Source organism: Helicoverpa zea, chromosome 10, assembly GCF_022581195.2.
Source record: "Helicoverpa zea isolate HzStark_Cry1AcR chromosome 10, ilHelZeax1.1, whole genome shotgun sequence".
NCBI lineage: Eukaryota > Metazoa > Arthropoda > Insecta > Lepidoptera > Noctuidae > Helicoverpa > Helicoverpa zea.
The window spans coordinates 5,726,850-5,748,052 of NC_061461.1; the positions used below are offsets into that span (position 1 = coordinate 5,726,850).

The window sequence follows — 21,203 nt, forward strand, 5'->3', positions numbered from 1 at the left end:
ACAGTAAAAATTAAGAGTTGCAGTCAATGTCAGCGAGTCACCAAGAGAACTGAATAATTCCGTTGATCTCTTAGACAGAATTATTTCAATAAATACTGCAAGCAGTCTCCTCATATAAAGAATTTCCCGAATTCTCTCAATCTGTTCAGGCTTTACCTACATTCGGCTAAGTAGGAGTCAGACACGCAGGAAGGATATTAGGTACTTGCCTGAGGGATTAAGGGTATTACACTATCTCTAATACTAGCAAAAAAACACGTTTGTTCCATGGGAAAAGGCTCGGGAGATGAGACCAACATGGGATCCCTCTAAAATATTTTATTTTATTTTAATTTACTATATGTATTTGTTGTTACACACAGCTTGGTGACTGACCGACAGCGAAGTCTTTAGTTTTTCCTTTGGATGCGGACGGAACCCTAACAATGCAGCTAAGTCCTGATAGAAGTCTTAAGTCCTTTTTCTCTTTTGAGACGGACGGAACCCTAACAATGCAGCTAAGTCCTGATAGAAGTCTTAAGGTCCTGTTTTCCCTTTGGAGACGGACGGAACCCCAACAATGCAGCTAAGTCCTGATTGATGTTTTTTTTTCGTATTATAATTATAAATTCATAAGGAAATCTTGGCTTCTCTGTACTCCCTTCTCATATGGTAATATAATGGTAATGAACAGCAGTAACAGATAAGGGTGGGCAGTAACGTGAGTGAATGTGTAATTTGTTATTGTTGTGTTATATATTGTTTTTGTTATCTTTTTAGTGTCCCACTGTCTCAGTAATATCGATAACTGACGTTTGCTCCCGCCTAGTAAATAACATTGATAGCGTAAGAGAATGGCGTGCGACGCGGGCGCAGCTCTGGGTTCAGTTGCTAACAAAGCAATGCCGTCAGTCAGCAGAAGCAGGCCGCGTAGTGCACAACACCGTGCAATAGAACTCAGTGCCCATGAAATCTAACGAGTGACAACTGTAGCCGACTCCGGACTAACTTAACACAAAAAGTTTACTTAAATAAAATGGAGATGCAAGAGCGAAACGGTAAGCGAATTAATGGTAGTGAAAGTGAGTGTATTGACTTTAATGTGGTGTGTTGACCCCGATATATAGGCCTTGGTGATTTAGCATTGACACTGAGAAACATTTTAAAGTTTGCAAATATTTAAAATATAAGCAAGTTGGTACCTACCTACCTATATACCTATATACTTACCTACTATCCAGTAGTCGGAGAGCTCGCTTAATATAAATTACTTATTTCAATTTCTCACAGTTAACAGAAAACTGCGTTTAATGACAATTGCATTTGCAGTAGCTATCTGTATTACCAATTTGCAAACCTGTTTATAGCTGTTATTTGCTTTTAATTGACCATTGTTTTTTTGTGAAAAGCTTGTAATTTAATTAGAAAGCCAATTGTTAATATTGCTCAGGATGGAGCGATAAAATGTAAGCAACACATTCATTCATTAATGATAATAAAACGTTAATTAGGGATCAAACTAATAAATAAAACATGTTCCTAATCGTGCCAGTATAGGATAGGACCTACCGACTGCGCTCTTCCAGTTAATTAAGCGTTTAAATGTGTCATAACCGGTGAACTATCAATCATTGACGGTAACCGCAGGAGTTACTGAAGTGTCTTGAAAAGCGTATTAGAACTACAGACTAGGTGGTCATATTTCGTTTTTAACTTTGCATCGAGAAGAAATTAAATTTATTAAAGTTTCAATAAAATTTTGAATTTAAATGACCAATGTAGGTAATACTATGCTTTTAATAACTTTAATATCCACAGTATAAGGAAACAAAAAGGTAAATATAAATAATGAAAATGTACAGACACACAGTCTGTACATTTTGTGCTGTATGTATTTCTAAATTTAAGATCTGAGCAAATGATAGAGTAAAATTGTTTTAAGATAGGTAACTTATTTAGAAATATATCTTGGCAGTGCATTTTTAGTCCGTTTTACAATCAATACATAAAAAGGTAACAAAGCAACAATTTGATGGGTTCAATTTGATATGAAAGTCATTTCCATCGAAGTTTGGTAGGGTAGCCTTCATAATTATAGGTAATGGTTCTGTGAATATCCTCGAGACTGCAGGGAAGTCCGAATCATTCTCTTATCGAAGAAGTTTAGGTATTTAGTAACACCACACTTGACAAAAGATGAACTTTAGTGAATTATGATATAGGAAACTTGGCATATCTACTTCGGTACTTATTTATTCGTATCTAAGTAGGTACGAGATGATAATCTTTGTACCTACAACATGAGCCCTCTCGAACCTTGTCTTGAACTTGAAAGATCGCCGCCGCTATTGCTGCAACTAGAACCCCTATGAACTTAAAATGTAGTTAACTTCTGACTTGACGTCGTTTTCATTGAACGTCCAAGTTCGTCAATTTGGTTAGCCCTTCTAGACATAGGACAGCTTAGCAATAATTGCTACTTTCGCTAGGTGGCATGAGTAAATACAACAAATTGGACACGGGTTTCCTTTAAACACCTATGATATGAGAAACCCAATTGCTCTAAATTTTATCAGTGTTAGATATGATAAAAATAAAGCACGGAACAAGAAAAAAAAAGTTTTCAAACAATATGCTTATTATTTCTCGTTATTTATGATCATATATATTAGAACTTTTAACCATGTCTTTGCTCATTCCTAATATTTTTTTTTAATTCAATTAAAACTCTGTACTAACAAATGCTTCTTTCTTCGATTCAAAATGCAGTTTATATAGAGATGCGTACTTTCAATGTTAACTTATCTTGCGTAATTACCTTAATATTTTAAAAACAGCTGGTCGCAAGGGTAAACGACAACTTTATGCTATTTTCTGTAGATAGTTTGCGTCATACTCATCATGAAGTTTTAGGGGGTTAACAAACAAGAATCTTGATTTTTTCTCCATAATGGTACGGAACTCTTCGTGCTCACGTCCGACTTGCACTTGGCCGGTTTTTACTTATCTAGAATTACTATTACAAGCTGGGTAAAGCCGGTCAAGTGTCAGTTCAAGTGCTCAAAAATTAAGTAGGTATGTTCTTATTATCATTTCTAAGATTATGTGTCTCTGGACCTAGTTACGTGCTTCGGTTATGCAGAAATAAGCTCCATTAGTATGTGTCCTGATTGCTACTTAGTTACTATGCAATTTATTTACGATGCATCAAGCGAGTTTTCACGTAGCAACTTAAGCTTAGTTCGTGAATATTAAGTTTTGAATCGTATTATGTGCATTCAAGTCTATTTATTTTATTTTCAGGTACAAAACCGCCAAGTGCGGTTTCTACAGACCTAATCCAAAGGGTCATCGGATCATTTGGGAAATATCACCTTTGGCTATGCCTTTTAATATTTTTAACAAAGTTCCCGGTCGCTTTTCATCAAATGGCAATACTATTTTTGTCTCCAAAGGTATCATACAGCTGTGGCATCTCAGAATTAAATAACACATGTCCATGCCCAGATCCAACATATGATACGTCAATATTCTCCAGAACTATTATTATGGAATGGGACTTGATATGCGAGAGGAAATGGCTGACCAGTTTTACGCAGACATTATTCCAATTGGGAACATTATTGGGCAGTGTGTTATTTGGAATGGCTTCAGACAGGTGACTTGACATTTTAAAATAAACTATGAAAATCTGCTTAGTTTAAAAGTTTATCTAACGACTTATTAAAGTGCACCTGTCTTTTAGGTTCGGAAGAAAATATCCACTTCTTGTTGCTGTCGTTATCCAACTATCGTGTGGAGTAGCAGCTGCCTACGTTCCAGATTTTTGGACGTTCACATTCTTGCGATTCTTTGTTGGCATGTCTGTGGGCGGTACAATGGTTACCGGATTCGTCATAGTCATGGAATTCGTCGGGACACAGTACAGAGACGTCATTTCGGCTCTTTATCAAGTGCCCTTTAACTTGGGCCACATGTTACTGCCAGTTTTTGCGTACTTTTTTAGAGACTATTCTGATTTCCAACTTTCTATATCTGTACCCGTCATTGTTCTACTATCATACTTCTTCTTGATACCTGAGACGCCAAGATGGCTGCTAGCAGTAAAACGCACAGAAGAAGCGATTAATGTATTGGAACGTGTTGCTAAAGTGTAAGTTTTATTGCTACTTTAATTACATTTTATAATTTAATTGGTTTTTCTAATTGATAATTTTCTTGCAGAAACAAACGGCCTACAGAAAATATCAGAGCAGACATCGAGGCATACCAAGCGTCTTTAGAGAAACATCAATTGAAGAAAGGAAACATTTTGGATCTTTTCCGAACTCCAAACCTTCGGAAGAATATCATAGCTATGGCGTTCAATTGGTTGACGTGTAGCTACTGTTTCTATGGCGTGTCGCAGTATGTGGGTCAGCTTAGTGGTAATGCTTTCATTAACGTAGCGATTAGTGCTAGCGTCACCTTACTCGGTACATTTGTCTCTATTCCTCTTCTGAAATTTATAGGAAGAAAGTCTATTGTGATAATCTTTCACCTCATATGTGCATTTTGTTTAATAATATTAGCGGTAATACCGGAAGGTATCGGATCTGTAGTTCTCGCGAGTATCGGTGTCGTATCTAGTTTCATTGTGTTTGTTGTTGTATATTTATATTGTACGGAGTTGTTCCCTACAGTCGTCCGAAACGCGGCACTCGGCTTCTCGTCCATGTCAGCTCGGATCGGTTCTATGATAGCTCCCTTTGTGATAGGAATGAGAGATAAAGCCCTGTGGATGCCTCCGGTTGCGTTTGCCGCATTGCCTTTGATAGCTGCTGGTATTACATTCCTTTTGCCCGAAACAAAGGGATGTGAACTAACGACTACGATCGAAGAAGGTGAAGCGTTTGGGAAAAAGACAGATACTAGCAAAGATATCCAAAAATCACACTAATATTGTAAAGGCTAAAGTGTGTGTGTGTGCTTGTGTGTTATTACTGTTGTACTATATTAATGTTACTATGTATTCACGCGCAACGTCTGAATTAGATTAAGATGAAACTTGGTAGGAATGTAGTTTGTACATCGGATTTTTATCCGAATTCGGAATGTAGTTTTCTTAGGAGGCGGGTGAAACCGCTGGCCAAAGCTCGTAAGTTAGAAACTTAAGCTGAAGAATATTATCTAAGTAATTACCTATCTAAATACATATTGAAATGTGTGGAGCATCATCCGTCGGTGGTTCTAGTTTGTCCGGTTTCAAATAAGGTTTCAAATTATTGTCTAATAAATATCTGAACTTCGTTTATTATAACCGATTTATTCCAATAGACTGTGATCGATGGCGTTAGGAAATCAATTATGAACACATGTTATATACAAATTGACAATCGTACTGCGAGATATGTGAGGAATGTGCGCAACAAATCGAAATGTTATTAATGTATTTTTTACACGAAAGGACATGTTGTTATAAGTGTGAAATATTTCCTATGTCTGAAATTTTGAATATACCTGTAAATAAATATTAGTTTAAGCTAGCAAAAACATTTCGAAAAATAAGCTAATTATTTGCCAGAATTCTTAGTTTTCCTGCCTTTAGATTTTTACCTTAAACAATATAATGTATAACAATAGTAGATGACCTAAAATAAATTACCTATCTATAAAAGGTTTCTGCGAACAATGATTTATAAATAAGTAACTACTTTTAGGAAAATACAAGTTACTTTTATTCTTCGAATTGATTTTAAATTATATCCCTTATTTGTAAAGATTAATAAGTAGCTCAAAACGAATTATGATAGCGTGTTTGACTGAGGTCGTAAAACTCGACTACGTTAGTGTTATATTATTTAAGTACCTGCCAAAAATACAAATGCGGAAAGTTTTAAGATTATTTATTAAATAACATTTACTTGGTTAATTTGGGGCAATTAAAATAATACCTAGCTAACTCACTCATATTCAAATACAATTTCCCTGTTTGGCATCATATGTTTAGTGTTTGCGAGGAAGAGATAACACTAAGATAAAATAAATTTATCTTTTATGAGCTGAGCTATAGAACAGCTGAATTTTATCAAAGAATATTAATCTTGTCAGCTTGTGTCTTCATCGAAATGTTAAGTGGAAGCGTAGATAAACGATACGCTACCTTCTGATATTTGCCAGGTGTAGTGTTAATAGAAAGAATCAACTGATACTTGAGAAGTTAAGGGAATGCGCGTCACTGATAAACATGGATATGATCATACTAACTTATCTACAGATTGACATGTATACTTTGTAAACGTGGGATTATCACTTCGTTCGATTTCAGTGTCAAAATTTTCATATTTTTTTTCATAATCTGTGATTTATTTGTCCAGAGTTATAGAGATTAATTGGCATAAAGTCCAAATATGTACAAAAAAGGGAACATTTTTTTAAACTATCTCATTTTTAATAAAGCATGAATTACGTAGGTACTAGGTAGAGTTCTAGATTGAGTATCGTACAATTCCCTTCGCTGGGATTATGTTATGCGTGGTAGCCTGATAAGCTGAGAAGATCAAATATTTTTTCTGTCTTCATATACTAATAAACCAACATATAAGGTTGCTAACAAGTGAGTATGGATATTATGTGTACATTTCAGTAACAGTACCTTGCGTCAGCAGGCCAAGAATCCTGAAAATCCGTTTGTTGATTAACTCACATCAAAAACTCTCTCAAACACGCCCACATTTATAACGTAAAGTAATTACGATTATCAATTGTTTACATAAGTGAGTAGTTAACGCAATTATTAGTGTCTTGTGTTATCAGTAGCTATCCAATGATCCCTGTGTCGATGTCCATAGGTGACTGTATCGTCAGCCGGAGACAAGAGTAAGTAAACAACACAATACTAGGTATTAACTTGTACTAGGTAGATTTAACTTAGGGCAATAATTAACTCAACACATAATCTAAGCAATTTACCAATGCAACTTTTCTAAGTTTGTATGTACTTTCTAAGTATATCTTAGACACCAATGACTGTGTTTCGGAAGGCACGTTAAACTGTAGGTCCCGGCTGTCATTGAACATCCTTGGCAGTCGTTACGGGTAGTCAGAAGCCAGTAAGTCTGACACCAGTCTAACCAAGGGGTATCAAACTCAAACTCAAAATCGTTTATTCAAATTAGGCTGATAAATCAGCACTTTTCGAACGTCAAAAACAAAAGACAGCCCCCAAAACGCCCGCCCTTCACCACTTCCTATGTGTTTTTGCTGGGAAGAAGAAGTGGCGCAACAAACTCCCCAGCAAAAGCCGGGTTGCCTGGGTAACTAGGTTGAGGAGGTCAGATAGGCAGTCGCTTCTTGTAAAGCACTGGTACTCAGCTGAATCCGGTTAGACTGGAAGCCGACCCCGACATAGTTTGGGAAAAGGCTCGGAGGATGATGATAATCTAAGCAATTTGTAAACAGGTACTTACTTTTTGCTAAAATGTTAAAATCATTAGTAATTCTGTAATTAATGTGAAATTTTACTTAGTGCCAATGTTAAATATGATATCAATGAAAAAAAAGACTTATTCTAATCTAAATTATATTCATTAAAATGTAATAAATAAATAAACATTTTTGGGTGCGCGCAAAATCCGTGCCAAATGTAGAACAATAGGATTCGCTAAATTTAGCAATTTACGGTAACAAGTCACGCGGAAGTAATAATATTTTAATGATTTAAATATTTGTTTCCGTCACATGCTTTCATGCTAACGTGGCCACGTGGCCACGGATCTTGATATCACATTATCTAGTTTTTCTCTTCTCATGAATGTTTATCTCTGTTAAACTGTAACAGTTTACATATAAATTCACGGTTTTTTCCTGTTGTGACTTGGTGGCTTGTTGTTTAAATGTTTTTATTTGTTTCTATGTATTTACTTGGTCGTTAAAATATTTAGCTGATTTAGTAGATAATACTGATAATTCTCGATTTTACATGCTGACAAAAAAGGGTCAGCTCAGAATCGACAAAAAAAAAAACAATAGTTTAACTTTAAATACAAGTTACCTTCTTATTTCCGCTCAGTGAATTAATATAAATTATTGTCTATCAAGGATCATAATGGCTCCTAGAAAATAACGTATTATCTCTAATGTCACATAAATAAACAAATATGCTTAAGTATAACAGCAATGTATGTAATAATAGATAAACTACTTATGATTACACTAACTAGCTAGCTAAAGTGTGTAAGTACCAGTGATTTCTGTATACTTAGTTTGAAACGCAGGGCCATTTCATGCGAGGAACAAGGTGAACTCGATTCCTAAGATGATCTTCTATGAGGAAACTCGTATCAGAATTATCCTTAATCCTCTGTGTCATTTGTCACGAGTTTCATCTAAAAGAGTCAGCAGTTTGGACAAGATAGCGTTGTCATGGTAACAAAGCGGACAAGTCTATTTTATTTTTTACTAGCTTCCGCCAGCGGCTTCGCCCGCGTGGTGTGTTGATAAAAAGTAGCCTATGTGTTAATCCAGGGTATCACCTATCTACGTTCCGAATTTCAATCAAATCGGTCCAGCCGTTTTTGCGTGATTGAATAACAAACATACATCCATACATTCTCACAAACTTTCACATTTATAATATAAGTAAGAAGTAAGATATAAGTAAGATTATTTCTACTGAGGCCGTTTAAAAAATTATTTCGGTGTTGGAAGCTATATCCGCGAGTAACGTAGCCTACATTTTATCCGGGTTAGGGAAGAAGTTTCTTTAGAAATAAGCAGTAAGTACCTTTGTACTCAATTGTATTATGCCATTTCTAATTATTATTTAACAGTGTGTATATAAATTATAAAATAAAATATGTTCCCCGAGAAGCGAGTGAAACCGCGGGAAACCAGCTAGTATATTCATATACGTATATTACATTTCATTAATGGCACTACATAATTTAAATTATGATAATTTAAACATGACTTTGAATATAATTTTGATATTATTACTGAGTATAAATCAGTAAAGTCGCAATTCTTCTTCAATAACAATAATAGTATAGTAAACAACAAAGCCATGAAATACACATTGGACACGTTGCCGGTAATACTGAATGACACTACATTAACTATTGTGGTTGCGAGCACATAACGATCGTATAACCCATTTGGACTGAAAATTACAATTTATCTCGCCCACATAACATAACGTAAGTGCTCATAGTTGTAAACTCCCTGTCGTCATATCCTGGGTCCTATTACATCTCTTAATGGAAATAAAAGACAATTCTAATATGAAAATTATTGGAAATATAATTGTCGTTTAATCAATCATTATCATGGACCAGTTTCTGCCAGCGGTTTCACCCGCATCCCATCCCGTGGGAACTACTTCCCGTACCGGGATAAAAAGTAGCCTATAGCCTTCCTCGATAAAAGGGCTATCTAACACTGAAAGAAATGTTCAAATCGGACCAGTAGTTCCTGAGATTAGCGCGTTCAAACAAACAAACAAACAAACAAACTCTTCAGCTTTATAATTGGAAATATAATTGTCGTTTAATCAATCATTATCATGGATTTATGAGTAATACTTGTTATAACTGGTATGGAACTACAAAATAGAGAAAGTTAACTACTGACTGTTAGGTTCGCTCCGTGACGTGACGATAATTTACTTAGCTGTACTGTTCACATTGACGATACTCATAAGTGGTTTACGACCTCGCCACATAAATGACTGCACGTATTTTTATTATCCAATGCAGAAATGCAGTACGCAATTTAAAATAAGCATGTCACTTTTCACAGCACAACGCGACCTTGATCGAGACCTACCTGTTTTCTCGCTTAGCAATAAATGTCATTAATTATCCTCTGTATCGTATATTTGTTTAGAATATTTTAATTAAAATTACATCTGTGCTGCTTGTTATTCTGTACAATGAAATGAAAAAATAATAAAATCATGAAAATTCTGATACAATGACAAAAATTAATGATTTGATTGGAAATTTTGGGAGATATCATTACTGGTTATGTATTATGGTATTTATAAGCAGATTCGGAGTGGCGTTTCATCAGATGGCAATTATTTTCCTGGCTCCACCAGCACAATATTATTGCCCAAATAAAAATTCCACATGTTGTGACAATCCTGTATACGATACCTCGGTGTTCACAAAGACTATAGTAACTGAATGGAATCTGATATGCGAAAAATCCTGGCTCAAGGACTTCACTCAAACAGTCTTTCAATTTGGCGTACTAATTGGTAGTTTACTTTTTGGAATTGCATCAGATAGGTGAGTATTGTTAAGTATGTTAATTAAGAGTATTTTAATTTGGTGACTTGTATAACTCCGAAAATTGCTTGCAGATATGGCAGAAAACCGACATTGATAATATCCGTGGTTATAGAGATATTCTCAGGAATGATATCATCATTTTTGCCTGATTTTTGGAGTTTTACTTTTGCCAGAATGTTGGTCGGTTTTTCAAACGGTGGTATCATGATCATTACTTTTGTGATAATAATGGAATATGTAGGAACCCCAAATAGGGACGTGGTATCCGCTTTGTTTCACATACCATTTACAACCGGCCACATCATGCTGGCAGGAATTGGGTATCTGTTAAGAGATTACACGTATTTTCAACTATGTATATCAGGGATCAACGTTATTCTATTGGCGTATATTTGTTTATTACCAGAAAGCCCAAGATGGTTACTAGCTATGAATAAAACTGTTCAGGCAATAGATTTAATGGAACGAGTTGCAAAAATGTAAGTGCTTTTAGATACAATCGGAATATCTTCTTCGTATACCGCTCAGTATACCGTATCTTTGACATGACCATAATTTTCAGCAATAAATTGCCTACAGAACATATACGGCATGAAGTAGAAATGTATCAACTAAAACGCATCAAGGATTACACAAAACCGAAGGCCACAGTATTAGATCTGTTTCGGTCTCCGAAGCTAAGAACTAACATCATGGTGTTGTCATTCGCTTGGCTCGTGTGCAGCTACTGTTTCTACGGCGGCACTTATTACATCAGCCATTTAACTGGTGACGTTTTTATCAACGTTGTGGCGACCGGCAGTGTGTGTCTATGCGCGTGTATTATTTGTATTCCTTTGATCAAGTTCTCCAAGCGCAAAACAGTGGTTGTTACTGCGAACGCTCTATGCGGGTTTTGCATGCTTACAATCGGCATCGTACCTGAAGGCAAAGTTTCTGTTATATTTGGATGTTTGGGTGAACTACTATGTTATACTATCTTCGTTGTTGTTTATTTGTATTGTACTGAAATGTTTCCAACCGTAGTACGTAACGCGGCTATAGGAATTTGCTCGATGATGGCCCGAGTGGGAGCCATGATTGCACCGTTTCCGGCTGGATTAAGACCCTATGGCATATGGTGTGCGCCTATTGCATTCGGCATCTTTCCTGTGATAGCTGCATTTCTATGTTTGTTATTGCCAGAAACAAAAGATTGCGAGTTACTAATGACAATCGAAGAAGCTGAAGCATTGGGCAAGAACTATCAAAATATAAGTTCAAGAACTGATGTCAATATTGCGGAAAGTGAAGTATGAATTCAAAATTATATTATTCATGTTTTATAAATAAATTATGCAGGTATTCGAATAAAGGAACGAAAAGCTTTTACTTCTTATGTTGCATTTTTCAAATAGAATAAGTTAGAGACTGATAAAATAGGATACTAAGTAGTCCGGACAAGGTGTCATGTAATAAGGCTTAGTGGAGCACGTAAGGGTTCTAATCTGACGATGCTGACATCGGCATCGGCATGGCTTCTTGGCCGCGTCAGTGCGAGCCCGCTGGCCGCGGCACCATGGCGGTGGGTTTCCTGCTCTGCACTGCTTGGTACTATACAATACTTGCAGGTAAGTCTTGAATCAACTCTGTCTCAAGTCTGTGACCCGGTTAAGCATCTCCTTTGTTCTTTTATTCTGATTGCAGGCTTCTTCATTCTTTACTGTCCTGTTATGTACCTGATGTTTTTTAGTCATAGAATATATAGAAAATTTGTTGATACATTATTTTCCTTGTGGGAACTTTATCCTGTGGTAAGATTTTGCCTACTAATACTTATTGAACATGTTACATATCTGAATGCTGTTATCAGCTGGCGCTATTCTTTCAGGCGTTATTTCAATGTTGTTGTAACACACAATTGCATCATTTCGGTGATTATGTGAATCCTGATGAGAAGACCATTATTGTAATGAACCATCGCACAAGGGTAGATTGGAACTATATATGGATAGCTCTTTACCACGCAACGCAAAATCCGAATGGCGACTTGTGCACTTGTAAACAGGTAGTGCAGAATAATAGTGAGTCTAATAGCATTTTGGATCTTGGAGGGAAATCGAAACTAAAATTCGTTTTGAAGGATGAAATCAAAAATATTCCTGGCATGGGTGAGTAACAATAATAGGTACTACAAGTTTTTGTACTTTCGTAATTTAATATATTTTGGAATAGTGCACGTTGTGCCAGTTTGTTTGTGAAATTAATAAGCAAGTAGGCACGAGTAGTTCTGCAAGGCTGCAAATTACGCCGCGAGCAATTGCTAATATTAATGTTCTAGGAAAAGCGATACTATATGCCAGTTTTGCACTTCGTATCGACACAGTTTTGTACGACCTTAAAATACTTTTAAACCTTGCAGGTTGGATTATGCAACTAAACTTTTTCCTGTACGTAAAGAGGAACTGGCGTGAAGATCAAGTAAATCTGTCTCAGTTTGTAGATTACTACCAGAAACTGAATTATGACTGCAGGCTAGTTTTGTTTCCTGAGGGAACGGATTTAAGTGATGACAATCGTCGGCGCAGCGAAAAATTTGCAGCAGCTCATAATATGCAGGTATGTTACTACTTCCATTTTATTCATAAAGTTGTGCCATTGACCACAACTAAGTACTGGATGTTGCTATCAACGAGGGTCATCATTTTCCGGTTCGCTAGACAGTAGCGTCTGACCACTGTTTTTATCAAGGTAGAGTACCTTGATGACTTGTCTTAGTTCGCTTATGAAAAATTGTTGCTTTAAAAGAATGATGCCTGTGCCATACAACTGTGCAACCTCGTATTCATAATTATAATTTTATTGCATCATGTCGACTATGTCACATCAAAGATAGATACTATCTATGCTGGTACGGTAAAGCGACAGGCAAGGCGGTTATTATCATTCTTAAGCATACTTTAATACGGGGGTACAACTATCTATGGAGTAATCATTGCAAGCATTTACATCATCCAAGTTTTTCTACCAGCTAGCTTAGCTGCGGGAAAAGAGCACGAAGACTTTCGAAATTCCCTACGATGCTTCGATTGATGGCTTCGGCTAACCGGGAAATTACTTTCTATTTATAAATCCTAATTAAATTAATATTCCAGAATTACCAGTACATATTACATCCTCGAACCACTGGTTGGGTAGCGTTATGTTCTCGACTTCGGGAGGCAGGACTTGCCTCCGTGTATGATGTCACTGTAGCATATGATACACCGGCGCAAACCGAAATGGATTTGTTCCGAGGACGAATACCAATGCATGTTTATTTTCATTGTAAAAGGTTGGTAGTTATTGTGTATACTTACTTTGTCCATTAACATTGATCTAGCTAGACCTTCATTTGTCAGAGGTCTGAGTGACTTGAGGTGATTTAGCTGACTGTAGTCCCTAAAACTGCAACTTATATCTTAGAGGGTGTATCATTCAAGATTATTGTGTAATAAACCTCGTACGTAAATCTCAAATGTAACTAATAGTGATTTGTGTGAATTTTTTTATAAACAAAGTACATACATAATAGCCAAACAAACTCAAAGTGGTGAAAGGCTATAAAGGGAACTGTAATTTATAGTCATGTTCCATCAAAACGTCTTTGGTAGGATTTGTCGAGGAATAAGAGAAAAATTCAATTTTTCCAGATATCCCATACAAAGGCTTCCCCAAGACGACGCAGCACTCAAAACGTGGCTCATGGAGCGTTGGCAGGAAAAAGAACATAGTCTTCGAAAATTTCACAATGAAGGTGAGACTTAAAATTATCCTCGCTAATTATATTATTATTAGATTATCCTCGCTTAGTAGATATTAATTGGTTTTATCCTTGTTTGGTTCTTTGTCTGATACAATCCAACGTTCGTTAACATAAAATTTTGTTAATCCACGTTGATGAAATAGAGGTAGTGTTAAGACAAACTTGCAATAAAAGGAGTGATTATTCAATAAATAAGAGAAAGTCGGTTATTGACCTAGAAATCAACAGAAATGTTTTGTTTATGGTATTTGATCGCACGCCAATGTCGTTGATACGATAACTCCATTATTTGTTGTAACAAGTTCCTTGAATCAATTTTCTGTAAATTCGTGCGCTAAATGATGAGCTAAATATGTAATACAAAATAATGACGTCGTAGCTCTTACCACGCTCTTACCTTGAGACTGTTGTCCATGTTTGATAATATGTAATAAACTTTTCAAATGCCTATCTTAAGGTAATGTAAAGTAATTTCGGTATTTCCAGGTAACTTCGTGGACCCACAATCTAACAGACCACCGCTGCTTCGATCTCCAAGACCACTTATGTTGGCTAAAGTAGGATTGTTATTCTGGACTCTCATTGACATAATTTTCTTATATTGTCTACTAAACAGTGTCCTGTTCCAATTCTGGGTTCTTTATCACTGTTTCCTTTTCATATCCATTACTTGGTATTTCGGTGGGTTTCATAATATTCAATACAAACTCCTAGAGAAATAAATACTTTAAAATAAAATAAAATATATTATGTAGTCATAATTAATTTATCTTACTTCTAGATTTTAGAAATATTTTAATACTACTGTGAGTTCTCATCAATGCCAAAGCCATGATAATTGTAATAAAGATTATTAGACATAATTCTTAATACATTATTTCAGATAATAAATTCCTTAAACGATAAATACTTTTAATATACTTAATGCCTATCTAAATTCCTCTTGTAGATTGCCATAAATGGATACCATTTATGATATTTGAACTAAAACTTTACAAATTGCGCATGAGTACGTATGTCTCTAATTCAGCTTAAAGGATTACACAATCAATTTTCTACGTCTTGGCTCGCTCTCTTTGTTCAATTGTATTCGGTAGAGTAGTCGCTTTAGTTTCAGGGAGGAAATAACAAAGAATCGCTGCGCTAAATGCTACACTACTGAATATGAGAATAGACACCCACTCTATACCGATATTTACCACAAACGGAGCAATGAAACCTCCGAATCTCGCGAACATAGAAGCAAAACCGACTGCTGTATTTCTTATTACGGTCGGGAATACTTCTGACGAGTATAAGTAAACTTGAACAAATGATGTGTAAGCTCCTATTAAACCAATTATCGCAAATGCCAATGTAGCTGTTCTCATATCACTAGGAATGAATATGAAAACTAATAAAGACACCGCGGCTGTCGTGAAACTAGATATGATGCTGACTTTTCTTCTCAAGTACAGCGTGGCTATGATGACTATAATCAAGCCGGGAGTGAGGCACGCCGCAGAGAGCAGCACGTTCAAGTACAAGTTGCCTTGCAGGCGCCCGATGTACTGGTTGATGCCGAAGAACGTGTGTGAGCAGAACATCCATATCAATGCTGTTATGATTGTGTACACTCGGATTTTTGGAGTTCTGAACAAGTCTATATAAGTGACTTTCTGTTGATTCTTGCTGTCGTTCTTGTTTAATAATTCTACCTTTTCAACAATTGCTTCAATATTATCGGTTGGTCGATTGTTTCTGCAATTTAAATGAAGCGCGTGTTATTAAGTGCACGATAAGAACGTGAAAATAAAATGTGAACGCTTGCAATCACTTACTTTTTAGCTATGTGTGTAAGGATGTCAATAGCTTCCTTCTTTCTGCCTACTGTTATCAGCCATCGAGGAGATTCGGGTATCAGCCAATAATATACAATAACTATGACCCATGGCACTGACGTTACCAGCTGTAACTGTCTCCAATCTCTCACAAAGTAAGCTATTATTGGAAGCGTGAAGTAAGCTAGTAGAAAAGGCATTTCTTGAAGTCCGGACAGATAGGGCCTGAATGATTTTCCACACAGTTCAATTAGCAGAATGTAACAGCAGAGCATTGTTCCACCAAGAGTTACACCGATCAAGAATCGGCATATCATAAACAACCATAAATATGGAACCACAGCCGACACGGCTACAAACACTACTTCGAAGAACAGTGATATTAGCACTACTAATTTTCGACCGTGTCTGAAAACAAAAAAGACTTACTAAAAGAAGTTTCTTCCTTCTTGTGAGGTAAGTAAGCAAATACTATGTCTCAAAATGTTTCGGTGAAGTTATATTGGAATATAAATCAAATTACATACATATACTTAGGATTTGTCTAAAATGTTACATGACAAAGAAGAAATAAAACAGGTAAGTTTATTAAAGTTTGCGTAGGCACCTACCTGTCGGAAAGATATCCAAATAGTAAACTGCCAGCCAATATTCCAATTTGCATCATTGACTGTGTCAAACTAGCAAGATATGTCCTGTTACATATAAGGTCCCATTCACTTGTGACCGAACTGACAATAGTGCTCGTGTCATATTCCGGGTTATTACAAGGACAATAGTTAGTCACATTGTTGTCCAAGCAATTGTACTCAACACTGGGTATTATGAACACTACATTATTTAATTGATATTCAGATGGAAATCGTCCCACTGAGATTAAAAACAATATCCACGTTTGATATTTTCCAAAACGACCAATTGCTGTTTCTATTGGGTCTTCATCCATTTTGTCCGACTGAAATCAAAGATCCAATTATTTGGTTGACTAAAGAAGTCAATAAAAATGTTTTATTAGAGGCTGAGTTACTTACCTTATTACACTCACGAATTTGTAGATAGCTTTAGCAATTACACCATGCCTAAAACTTGCTCATGCTACAACTTAATTGACATTGGTTAACGGTTCTTGTACACACGTGAATGAAAGGCGGCTACCTTGCCTAACAGTGAGATGCACAGTCGCGCATGATCACGCAAAATGTAGTGGCATACTAATCTCATAAATAAGTATTTTATCAGAACCGGTCGCGTCGTGAGATTAACAGATTACATTGTTATCTTAGGGTATGACACTGCGAATTTACACTTCTAATTTGAGTAAGGAGTACCTATGTACTATTACCTACTTAATGTGTTGATGCCTTAAAGGAGTTTCTCGTTGATAATCTTGGTCGACAGATTGGTCAAAGTATACGAGCAGTTAAATCCCTGCCTCCGTAGGTGCGGGTTTGTGGGCGATGAGTTTTGGGTAGCACAGCGTCCTTTATTCTAAAGACGACAGCCCCGTGTCAGTGGCGCGTTTCGTTCCACGCACTCCTCAAAGAGAGTCAACAAAACTTAGTTACTTAACTTAGGCTTCGGGCTTAAGCCTGCCAGGTCTGCGGGATTGATCGAAAGAGATGATTAAGAACTCTTAATCTAATACATATAATAATAATAATGCCTATCTAACTTCTTTTACTCGTGCATTACATAATTTTATTGATTTAAGAACATTTTTTCATTTAATGTGTAGTAGGAAAATAAATCTAAATCTACAAAGATGAGTACCTACTTATGAAGTAAGAGACAGTACCTAGGTATCTAAAACAATATAACGGATTAGTAAACTGTTGTGTTACATCTCAGCTTGCTCTCTTTGTTTAATTGTATTCGGAAGAGTAGTCGCTTTAGTTTCCGGGAGGAAATAACAAAGAATCGCTGCGCTAAATGCTACACTACTGAATATGAGAATAGACACCCACTCTATACCGATATTTACCACAAACGGAGCAATGAAACTTCCGAATCTCGCGAACATAGAAGAAAACCCGAGTGCTGTATTTCTTATTACAGTCGGGAATATTTCTGATGAGTATAAGTAAACTTGAACAAATGATGTGTAAGCTCCTATTAAACCAATTATCGCAAATGCCAATGTAGCTGCTCTCATATCACTAGGAATGAATATGAAAACTAATAAAGACACCGCGGCTGTCGTGAAACTAGATATGATGCTGACTTTTCTTCTCAAGCGCAGTGTGGCTATGATGACTATAATCAAGCCGGGAGTGAGGCACGCCGCAGAGAGCAGCACGTTCAAGTACAAGTTGCCTTGCAGGCGCCCGATGTACTGGTTGATGCCGAAGAACGTGTGTGAGCAGAACATCCATATCAATGCTGTTATGATTGTGTACACTCGGATTTTTGGAGTTCTGAACAAGTCTATATAAGTGACTTTCTGTTGATTCTTGCTGTCAATCTTGTTTAATAATTCTACCTTTTCAACAATTGCTTCAATATTATCGGTTGGTCGATTGTTTCTGAAATTTAAATGAAGCATGTGTTATTAGGTGCATGATAAGAACGTGAAAATAAAATGTGACCGGTATTAATCACTTACTTTTTAGCTATGTGTGTAAGGATGTCAATAGCTTCCTTCTTTCTGCCGACTGTTATCAGCCATCGAGGAGATTCGGGTATCAGCCAATAATATACAATTACTATGATCCATGGCACTGACGTTACTAACTGTAACTGTCTCCAATCTCTCACAAAGTAAGCTATTATTGGTAGCGTGATGTAGCTTATTAAGAATGACACTTCAAGAAGTCCAGATAGGTAGGGTCTGAAAGACTTTCCACATAATTCAACGGCTAGTATGTAGCAACTTAGCATTGATCCTCCAATAGCTACTCCGATCAAGAATTGGCATACCAAAAGCAACCAAAAATATGGAACTACTGCTGAGATGATTATAAATACTACTTCGAGGATCAGTGATGTTAGCACTACAGACTTCCGACCAGACCTGGAAATGAAATAAGAATTAACATGACCATCTTTGAGTTTGAGTCTTTACTAATATCAATATTTTTGACATACATTGTATACCAAATAGTATAAAGAAATCATTAAAAATCACCTGTCGGAGAAGTAACCGAACAGTAAGCTTCCAAACAATATTCCAATTTGCATCATCGATTGTGCCAAACTAGCAAGATGTGTCCTGTTACATATAAGGTCCCATTCACTTGTGACCGAACTGACAATGGTGCTCGTGTCATATTCCGGGTTATTACAAGGACAATAGTTAGTCACATTATTGTCCAAGCACTTGTACTCGACACTGGGTATTAGGAACACTACATTATTTAATTGATATTCACACGGAAACCACCCTACTGAGATCAAAAACAATATCCACGTTTGATATTTTCCAAAACGACCAATTGCTGTTTCTATCGGGTCTTCATCCATTTTGTTTGGCTGAAAATAGACTTACCTAATAAAATTTAGAAAAAAAACTTGCGTCCCTAGCACACGGGATTATTACAATTATAGAGGCACTTACCTCACTTTATGGATGATCACAAACTCGTGGACGTCCTGACCAATTACATTAAATTTACCTGTTCAAAATTGTGATGCACTATTCAATTTTCATTGTTTACCAGCGCTTGTGCCTTATTAATTGTGACCGGTGACTCTTACAGTGATAGACTCATGCATAATAAAGATCACAAAAAATGCAGCACTGTCATAAATAAATATTTTATCAGAACCGATCCCGTCGTGAGATTAAAAGATTATATTTTTATCTCAGGGTACTTGTCCGGGCGTCACCCTTCATAGAACTCAATGGTTAGTCTACTCCAGACGTCCCCCAAAGTCGTAATTGATAATTGGAGTGGACATGAACCTAACGGTGAACGCACACCTGTCAGAATCAACCGCAGCTGCTATAGAATCGTTTTTTGGAATCGGCCGCGTCGCTAGAATCTGGAAGAATCACAACAAATCAGATATGACATTTGACAGAGTCGATTCCTTCGCTGCCTGCACGGAGCTGCGGGTCGGTGACCGCCCATCGATTCTGACAGGTGTGCGTTCACCATTAGATTCATATAGACTCCAATTATCAATTACGACTTTAGGCTCAGAGCCTGCCCAGCAGGGGTCAGATTGTTTGTAAGTAAAAATTATGGGTTCATAAATGGCTCCAACGAGAACATGGGTGAGTCCGTAAGATTCTTCCTGAAGCTCCACCAAGAACAGCCGAAGGGGTAATTCGTTTGATGATACCCACGTCCCAAAAAAGAATTAGGTATGGTATACTGTAAATAGACACTTCCAATTTGAATGGAAATAAAAATAACACTTTTTTCAATTTAGAGGGCCCAGCACAACCTGATATAGAAAAAGCCATAACGTAAGCGATTTGAAAGATAATTGCGTTCAAGGGCGTTAGAATTTATTTGTCATTTGTTCCGTTTAGGTCAAGATGATCAATCAATTATTGTGTATTGTGTCAATTTTATTTTTAGATATCACAGAACATCATAACACTAACTTTTCATGAAATGTTATTAAAGCACCTTTATAGTACTTACTTATCTTGAAATCGGACAAATACCGCACTAACTGCAAGTGGCCTAGTGTTTATTTTTTTTATTAAAGCGCGAGTTACGAAATCCAAGTCTTAATTTTTTTTTAATACCTCGTGTGTTCGTAAAGAGATTTTCATGAGAATTGAATCATGAAAATTGTTCAAACACTTTATTTCATGATAAAATCTATGCCATGAAAAAATCTTGTATTCACTTAAATTCGTCTCTTTATATTGATTTGTTTAATATTGTATATAAAAACATCATAACTAAGTATTCTGCGACAAAGATTAGCGGCAAAACAAAAGATTCGACCTTCAGGATTTATTTTCATTTCTGCATAACAATAAAACTGTCGGTAAAGATCAATTTTATGGACGTTTGTGGTATCGTTTAGATTTAACATTTATATACTTCAGTCGATTTAGATATAACATTTATATGTTTTTATTTTAGATATACTTAATACTTTCATACGATATTTATATGTCGGAGGCGTCATGAGGATGGCACTATCGTCCGACATCAGTTAGGGTAATCAAGCAAAGAGATAACTCAAAGAAACTCGAAACTCAAACAAACTAAAAACTCAAACGTTTATTCAAATTAGTCAGAACAAAAGACAGCCCCCAAAACGCCCGCCCTTCGCCACTTCCTATGTGTTTTGGCTTGGGGAGAAGAAGTGGCGGAACAAACTCCCCAGCAACACATGTCTGTCTGTTAGGTTAGAAGAACCATTACAATACAAAAATTATAA

At 36.3% G+C, this 21,203-nt stretch overlaps 4 protein-coding genes across 5 annotated transcripts; 2 read left to right on the forward strand and 2 right to left on the reverse strand.

The window, feature by feature from the left end:
• The first annotated feature begins 851 nt into the window (after positions 1-851).
• Positions 852-5,704, forward strand: LOC124633955 (organic cation transporter-like protein). Its single transcript, XM_047169338.1, has 4 exons — positions 852-1,037; positions 3,283-3,637; positions 3,725-4,132; positions 4,204-5,704. Exons 1-4 carry the CDS (start codon positions 1,016-1,018, stop codon positions 4,916-4,918), a joined length of 1,500 nt encoding a protein of 499 aa, XP_047025294.1. The 5' UTR covers positions 852-1,015; the 3' UTR covers positions 4,919-5,704.
• A 1,577-nt stretch (positions 5,705-7,281) lies between these two features.
• Positions 7,282-14,898, forward strand: LOC124633771 (lysocardiolipin acyltransferase 1-like). Of its 2 annotated transcripts, XM_047169101.1 has the most exons (8): positions 7,282-10,250; positions 10,325-10,732; positions 10,816-11,545; positions 12,124-12,403; positions 12,655-12,851; positions 13,388-13,566; positions 13,925-14,028; positions 14,524-14,898. In XM_047169101.1, the coding sequence occupies exons 1-8, from the start codon at positions 9,931-9,933 to the stop codon at positions 14,757-14,759; spliced, it is 2,454 nt and encodes an 817-aa protein (XP_047025057.1). In that variant the 5' UTR covers positions 7,282-9,930; the 3' UTR covers positions 14,760-14,898. The 2 variants fall into 2 exon arrangements, with proteins under 2 accessions (XP_047025057.1, XP_047025058.1); XM_047169102.1 differs by lacking the exons at positions 7,282-10,250; positions 10,325-10,732; positions 10,816-11,545 and adding exons at positions 11,553-11,863; positions 11,940-12,046.
• On the reverse strand, positions 14,764-17,062 carry LOC124633772 (organic cation transporter protein-like). Its single transcript, XM_047169104.1, has 4 exons — positions 16,889-17,062; positions 16,469-16,812; positions 15,858-16,265; positions 14,764-15,777 (listed from the first exon to the last, which is right to left on the reverse strand). Exons 2-4 carry the CDS (start codon positions 16,801-16,803, stop codon positions 15,093-15,095), a joined length of 1,428 nt encoding a protein of 475 aa, XP_047025060.1. The 5' UTR covers positions 16,804-16,812; positions 16,889-17,062; the 3' UTR covers positions 14,764-15,092.
• Positions 17,063-17,530: 468 nt separating this feature from the next.
• On the reverse strand, positions 17,531-19,529 carry LOC124633773 (organic cation transporter protein-like). The gene is made up of 4 exons (XM_047169105.1): positions 19,411-19,529; positions 18,982-19,325; positions 18,460-18,867; positions 17,531-18,379 (listed from the first exon to the last, which is right to left on the reverse strand). The coding sequence occupies exons 2-4, from the start codon at positions 19,314-19,316 to the stop codon at positions 17,695-17,697; spliced, it is 1,428 nt and encodes a 475-aa protein (XP_047025061.1). The 5' UTR covers positions 19,317-19,325; positions 19,411-19,529; the 3' UTR covers positions 17,531-17,694.
• Between the last annotated feature and the right edge of the window lie 1,674 nt (positions 19,530-21,203).